A 7,859-nucleotide genomic window follows, 5' to 3' on the forward strand; every position below is an offset into this window, starting at 1 on the left:
TTTCTATGGATGCCTTTATTTCTACAACTTCTGCCTGCTTTGGGCTGATTGTGGGAATAACAACATTTAGCTTCTGTCTAATATTTGAAATTTTATTATCAGAGAATTGAAGGAAATCTTCAGAGCTGATAGTAGCAGGAATATGTGGTTCAACCGAGCTGTGGTTGCTGGTCAGCCTGGCTATAGTACTAAAGAGAAAGGAATGGTGACAGTCCTGTGGATGCTTTTTTGAGAGAGTTCTGAGCATACTCAGCCCACACCAGGAAACGACTCCAGTCGTCTTGATGATTGTTGCAGTAAGACCGCAAGAATCGGATGATTTCTTGATTTAGCCGTTCAACTTGACCATTGGATTGAGGGTGATAACCAGAAGTGAGGCTGACGTTGATGCCCAGATCCTTGCACAGCGCATGCCAGACCCGAGAGGTGAACTGGGGACCCCGGTCAGACACGATGTCCTCTGGAAGACCATAGTGTCTGAAGACATGTTGCACTAGCTGCTCCGCAGTCTCCAAGGCAGTGGGTAGTTTGGGTAATGGTATGAGTCTGCAGGGCTTAGAGAAACGATCGATAACAGTTAGGATCGTGGTAAATCGGTTACAAAGTAAACAGCGATGTGTGTCCAGGGACGTCGAGGAATTGGAAGGGGTTGCAAGAGGCCAGCTGGACGTTGCCTGGGTACTTTTGCCATCTGACAGGTGGCACATTGGACGACAAACTGGACAACGTTGGCCGGTAAGGTAGGCCACCAAAAACTGGTTGCAGTGAGTTACTGTGTGGTTGCAATACCTGGGTGTCCGGCAGCTGGAGTATCATGCACCAGATGCAGAACCTGCTGACGGTGCGATGGAGGTACGTACACTTTGTCAGAAGGACAGGATGGCGGAGGTGGATGACTGGCATTGATGTTGGCTAACTCATTCATGATGTCTCACTGAACTGGACCGAGGACCAAAGAGGAGGGAATGATGGATTCTTCTGGACTGCATTCAGCCACATTGGTGTTGTGGATGCGAGAGAGAGCGTCAGCCTTTCCATTCTTGGATCCAGGACGATAGGTAATCTGGAAATTGAACCGGGAGAAGAACAACGACCAACGGGCTTGACGGGGATTAAGTCGTTTGGCGGACTTGATGTACTCAAGGTTTCGGTGGTCAGTGAGCACCAGGAACGGGTGACCAGGACTTGACGTTGGGACAGCACCGCTCCGACACCTGTGTTGGAAGCGTCAACTTCCACAATAAATTGAATGTTGAGGTCTGGATGGTGGAGAATGGGTGCTTGTGTGAACTGCTCCTTTAATAAACTGAATGCTTGTCCACTGCAACCGACGTGCCCCTCCCTTGAGAAGGGAAGTTAAAGGAGCAGCCACCGTGCTGAATCCACGGATAAACCGTCTGTAGAAATTTGCAAACCCCAGGAAGCGTTGCAGGTCTTTCACTGAGGTGGGTTGTGGCCAATAGGTGACTGCCTCCACCTTGCCCTGGTCCATGGCTATTCCCTGTGTGCTGATGACATAGCCAAGAAATGAGATTGAGGTTTGATGGAACTCGCACTTCTCACCCTTGGCATACAAGTCGTGCTGAATCAGTCGCTGCAGGACCTGCCGGACGTGGATGACATGTTGTTCGAATGTTGGGGAGTAGACTAGGATGTCGTCAATGTAAACAATGACATGGTGGTGGAGCATGTCTCTGAAGACGTCGTTTACAAAGGCCTGAAACACAGAGGGGGCGTTACAGAGTCCGAAGGGCATGACTAAATACTCATAGTGGCCTGTGGTGGTCGAGAATGCCGTCTTCCATAGCACTCGTAGTGAGCACTCGTAAGCCTGTTGTTGTGCTGTTAGCGTCTATATAATGACATGTGTTGCACACTCGTACTGTCCTTTCAGTTTGTGTATTCCATGCCTGTGCCGCTGATCCTGGCGAGTAAAAGTAAAGTTTTCTTTTGTTTCATAGTGCCGCTTGATATTGGTGCTTTTAACAAAAGCAACAGCTTATAATACACACTGACCTTGTAAAACTCGCTCCTGGCAAAAAGCGTAAGCTTTGATCCTGTGATGAAGAGGCTGAGACGTTAGGATAAAAGGGTCTCGGATCCAGACCCGGACTACGGTCCCAGTTGGGGACTCCTGGCCTATAATAACTCCAACACAATTTGATTCAGCTACCCTGCGAACATTTCAATCTAGCCCCCATATGGTTTACCTTTGGGTTGAATTGGTGAGTCCCAGGTGGGTTTGTCTACGGGTTCCATCGTTGCCCCACATGTGTTTCCCCACACTGGCTTGAGTGGGCACTCAGTATTCTGGCTCACTGGGCAGCAGAGCTGGGCAGCTGGTTAGCGTAGGGACCCAGACCACTGAGTCCCCACCTAAGACAGTGTGGGCAAACACAGATGGGGCCACCATGGAACAAGCAGACAAACCCACCTGGGGCCCTCCAATTCAGCGCAAAGTTAAACCACATGGGGCCCACATTGAAATGTTTGCTGGGGACAGAATTTTCTTATAGAATTTATTCTGATATTTCTCTTATTTCTCTTTTAACTAAGTAGTTTCTGTTATCCATTTTATTTCATAGCATCTTTCAAGTATGAAACATGACCAATCTTTACTTTATTAACAAAAAAAAAGTTTGTATGGATCAAGCACACAAATGCATTTTTTTGGTGTTTTCTTTATCTGTTTTTGTTCTTTTCATATTTTTTTAACCTCTCTACAAAAAAAACCCCATAAAATTAAAAGTTTTTGCTGATGGAACTTCAAATAAAGATGGCAGAAAATGTATTTTGTCTAATATACATTACAAAACCTTTGCTATATCTCTTCAACAAATCGAAACCAAATTTGTGGGGTGACTTAAGGTGGTGTGAAGAGTTGAAGAAAACAACCAGGAAAAATTATTTTTCATCGACATCAAGAGATTTAACAGACGTTTTATAGAAGTACAGGTCACCAGTGTGCAGTTTTCATCCTTTTACATTATATTTAAAAGTAAACAATGTCAAATACACTTTATTTTAATGCAGTTCGATGCGTATATATTTGAAATATATATATATAATTCAAATCCAGATATTTTTACTGTGTCTATATCAAAGTTTGACAGAAGTCGACCACCCTCAATATTCACACGTTTTTCTATGTCTTTCAGGAGTGAATCTCTGCTGCACCATGGATGAAATCCAAACCACCAAACAGGCTTCGTCCAAAACCATCTAATGGACCCCATAGAAACTAAGGATTAACATGTGCATGTTGTTTAATATTTCAAGCACAAAGAAATGTACACATACACAGACGCACACAGACACACACACACACAACTCAAATAGGACAATTACTAAGGATGTTCCGATCCGATCACATGATCGGAAATTAGGCCCGATCACGTGGTTGAAGACTCGATCGAAATCGGGCTCCGTTGTCTGATCAGGATCGGATATTTCATTTGTTCTTATTATGATCAGCACTTTATATTTAAATTTATTATTCCGGATAAATACTCCACTAGTCTGCATGTCATGAACAGATCACAAAATGTTATTCCCAGAAATCGCAGCAGAAAACGGCAACAGTTCAAGCAGAAGACTGATGTAAACAGTTCAAAAAAGCTAGGTAGCCAATAACGGATTCAGACTTCTGAGATCAATAACTCTTTTAAAAACACTTTAAACTGACAGCTAGTGTCTCTAAACAACAACCTCTAAAGGCATTTCAGCAGAAAAAGACAGAGTTTTGTTTCTTTTTAATGTGAAGCTCTTCGTACTGCAGAAAGATGGCTAAACAACAACTGCTAACTGCTACATGCTAGTTCTGTGATTTAACTCCTTAGGACCCGAGCTATTCTTTGATATGCCTGTTTTATTTATCTGACAGAGAAATAACAGTTAAAAAAAATGAACTACTGTGGTAATAAAACTGAAATGTGATGTCTTAAGAACTTAAAAACAAGCACATAATCTTGAAAAACAAACAAACAAAAAACTAAATTAATAATGATATTCATGAACACTCATCAAATTCAAGCTAAAACAAAGTCATCATTCATTTTTAAGAATTCTAAATGAGGACGGGAATCACATTTGGTTAAAAATGTTCAATAGCTCTAAAGATATTAAAGCTAAAGTCACTAAACTTTTTCACATGACTAATTATCACTTTTATAACAAGAAAATATTATTTTTTTCCCCTAGTTTATATTTGCTGTATTTTTACTTGTTTATTAAAGCTACTTCACAGAAGTCTTTTATTTAAGTTTTTAATGATAAAAGAAGGTTAGTGAAACATAAATAAGGGAGAACACAAATCTGTTTATTCAATTTATTCATGTTTTAAATGTCTTATAAAAGTATCTGATCGGGACTCGGTATCGGCAGATACACAAAATCCAATGACTCGGAATCGGATCGGGCCCAAAAAAAACCAGATCGGGACATCCCTAACAATTACGTAAGTCTACAAAGACCAACAACATACACAAAACGCACAAGAAACACACTAACATTGGGATTAGATTTGCTGGAAGTTAAAGGGGAAAACAACCCTTCATACAGCAACGAAAAAACAAAGGCAGAGGTGGCACTCAATGTAAAACCAAAACAGTTAAAATTAACACTATAGGAAAAAGGCAGACAATTTTGGGTCAGACTGGAAGAAAACAAACAGGAAAGAGACATACATTAGAGATAAACCAAACAGCTTAGAGACAACACTGAAGATACAGGCTATAGAGATACACAGCAATCAAATAAGACACAGCTGACAGAGGGGGGCTAGAGAGGCAGATATGATTGAGGGACTGGAAAGTGAAAAACAGACAGGTGATAGGATGAAGAAAGACAGAGGGGCTTTAAAGATGGACAAAAGGGAAATGAGCAGAGGACAGACAAACAGGAGTCACACAGAAGGGAAAAGAAAAAGAAAAAGATGCAGACAGGAAGACAGAACAGGCATACAGGACAAACAAGAAACAATCTGACTGGTATATAAAAGATAAAAGAAAACGACAAATAAGAGAAGACATGAGAGGCAAAGACTGAAGCAGGAGAGAAACATACAGTGAAGAGACAGACTAGAGAAAGTTAGATGATAGAGAAGAAGACAGATCGGAGACATACAAATGTAACATTAAACAAAGGCTTCCATAACAAAAGGTAACTTATTTTTTTGTGTTTTTATTTGTTTCATTTTCATAGTACACAACAATAAATTGCTTAATATTCTTGAATTTGGTGACAAAGATATGGGTAGGGTAGGGTACAGACAGTACAGACAACTTATTATCTCTGCCCAAATAACTTGTGATTTTAGGTGTGTCCATTGATGTTAAAATAGAAACCTGGTCAATTGTGTTTTTTTTAACTCTGCCTTGAGTCACAATTTTGACCCAGTTTCACCTTGTGAGGCTAAGGGGGTTCAACGCTTTGCTGCTCTATTTGGCTAAAGAGCTACTTGAATTGTGTCATATCATCTCTATCATTGTGTTATGATTGGATTTTGATGTTTCATTTATTGATCATTATCCTGCTAGTTACGGTTCAATTCCTTTCATAAATATATTTATCATCTGAGCTTCAATAAAACTAAAAATGATCAAACTCTGGTTTGCTCTGTGGTTTGTTGACACAAAGTTTTTTGAAAAGCAGGACTTGCTTCTTCTTCCCCAGTGGGCCCACCACCTGCAGGGGAGCTCTGAAGGGGCCGGTGCATTGTGGTTTGGGTGGCAGTCGAAGGCGAGTGCCTCGGCGGCCCAAACCCCGGTCATGGAATTTGGCTTTTGGGACATGGAATGTCACCTCTCTGGGAGGGAAGGAGCCTGAGCTGGTGCGAGAGGTTGAGAGATACCGACTAGATATAGTTGGGCTCACCTCGACGCACAGCCTGGGCTCTGAAACTCAGTCCCTCGAGAGAGGCTGGACTCTCTACCACTCTGGAGTTGCCCATGGTGAGAGGCGACGGGCTGGTGTGGGCTTACTCGTGAGCCCCCAGCTCAGCCGCCAGGTGTTGGAGTTCGTACCGGTGGATGAGAGGGTCGTGTCCCTTCGCCTTCGGGTGGGGGACAGGTCTCTGACTGTAGTTTCGGCTTATGGGCCGAGCAGCAGTTCGGAGTACCCGGCCTTCTTGGTGTCTCTTGAAGGGGTACTGGAAAGTGCCCCAAACGGGGGACTCCGTTGTCCTCCTGGGGGACTTCAATGCCCACGTGGGGAATGACAGTGGCACCTGGAGGGGCGTGATTGGTAGGAATGGCCTCCCTGACCTGACCCCGAGCGGTGTTTTGTTGTTGGACTTCTGTGCACATCATAGTTTGTCCATAACAAACACCATGTTCGAACACAAAGGTGTCCATCAGTACACCTGGCATCAGGACACCCTAGGTAGGAGATCGATGATCGACTTTGTAGTCGTTTCAGGCGATCTCCGGCCGTGTGTTCTGGACACTCGGGTAAAGAGAGGGGCTGAGCTGTCCACTGATCACTACCTGGTGGTGAGTTGGATTCGCTAGCGGGGGAGGAGGCCTGAAAGACTCGGCAGACCTAAACGTACTGTGAAGGTCTGCTGGGAACGTCTGGCTGAGCCCTCCGTCAGGGAGGTCTTTAACTCCCACTTTTCGGGAAAACTTCAAGCAGGTACCGAGGGAGGTTGGTGACATAGAGTCCGAGTGGACCATGTTCTCCACCTCTATTGTCTCTGCTGCTTTCCGGAGCTGCGGTCGCAAGGTCTCTGGTGCCTGTCGTGGTGGCAACCCCCGAACCCGGTGGTGGACACCGGAAGTAAGGGTTGCCGTCAAGCTGAAGAAGGAGTCCTATCAGGCCTGGCTGGCTTGTGGGACTCCAGAGGCAGCTGACAGGTACCGGCAGTTTAAGCGAGCTGCGGCCCGGGCTGTGTTGGAGGCAAAAACTCGGTCCTGGGAGGAGTTTGGTGAGGCCATGGAGAAGGACTATCGGTTGGCCTCAAAGAGATTCTGGCAAACCATCCGGCGCCTCAGGAGGGGAAAGCAGTTTTCTGCAGGCACCGTTTTCGGTGCAGGTGGGGATCTGCTGACCTCAACTGGGGACATTGTCGGGCGGTGGAAGGAATACTTTGAGGATCTCCTCAACCCTGCTGACACGCCTTCCGTTGAGGGAGCAGAGGCTGAGGACACTGGGGTGGAACTGTCCATCACCCAAGCTGAGGTCACTGAGGTAGTAAAAGAGCTCCTCGGTGGCAAGGCTCCAGGGGTGGATGAGGTTCGCACTGAGTACCTCAAGTCTCTGGATGCTGTGGGAGTGTCTTGGCTGACACGTCTCTGCAGCATTGCGTGGCAAACAGGAACCGTACCACTGGACTGGCAGACTGGGGTGGTGGTTCCCCTTTTCAAGAAGGGGGACCGGAGGGTGTGTTCCAACTACCGGGGAATCACACTCCTCAGCCTCCCTCGGAAAGTCTATGCCAGGGTACTGGAGAGGATAGTCCGTCCGATAGTCAAACCTCAGATTCAAGAACAACAGTGCGGTTTCCGTCCTGGTCGTGGAACAGTGGACCAGCTCTACGCCCTCTCCAGGGTGCTGGAGGGTTTGTGGGAGTTCGCTCATCCAGTCCATATGTGTTTTGTGGATTTGGAGAAGGCGTTCGACCGCGTTCCCCGTGGTGTCCTGTGGAGGGTGCTCTGGGAGTATGGGGTCCGGGGAGCCTTACGCCGGAGTCACACAGGATGTGATAGCGCCGCGAAGCGGCGCGGAACGGCGTGCGCTTCCATTCGGCGCCCATGTTAACCTATGGCGTCGGTCACACCAGGCGCGGAGCGGCGCGGAGGGTCCGCGCGGTGCAGCGCAACGTTTCGGCGTCTGGCCTATTTCTTCCGCGAGACGCGAGC

General features: G+C 45.8%; 1 protein-coding gene across 5 annotated transcripts in view; it reads left to right on the forward strand.

Moving 5' to 3' along the window:
• Positions 1-3,864, forward strand: part of LOC112152111 (band 4.1-like protein 3) — a 107,559-nt gene extending 103,695 nt beyond the window's left edge. For 4 of the 5 annotated variants that reach the window (XM_036212255.1, XM_024281396.2, XM_024281400.2 and 1 more), the window contains one exon: positions 3,159-3,864. In XM_036212255.1, the coding sequence (XP_036068148.1) occupies positions 3,159-3,164 (6 nt within the window). In that variant the 3' untranslated portion in view covers positions 3,165-3,864. The remainder of the gene's footprint in view (positions 1-3,158) is intronic. The other variant, XM_036212256.1, reaches the window with a different exon arrangement.
• Positions 3,865-7,859: the final 3,995 nt, after the last annotated feature.

Source organism: Oryzias melastigma, linkage group LG6 (genome assembly GCF_002922805.2).
Source record: "Oryzias melastigma strain HK-1 linkage group LG6, ASM292280v2, whole genome shotgun sequence".
Lineage (NCBI taxonomy): Eukaryota > Metazoa > Chordata > Actinopteri > Beloniformes > Adrianichthyidae > Oryzias > Oryzias melastigma.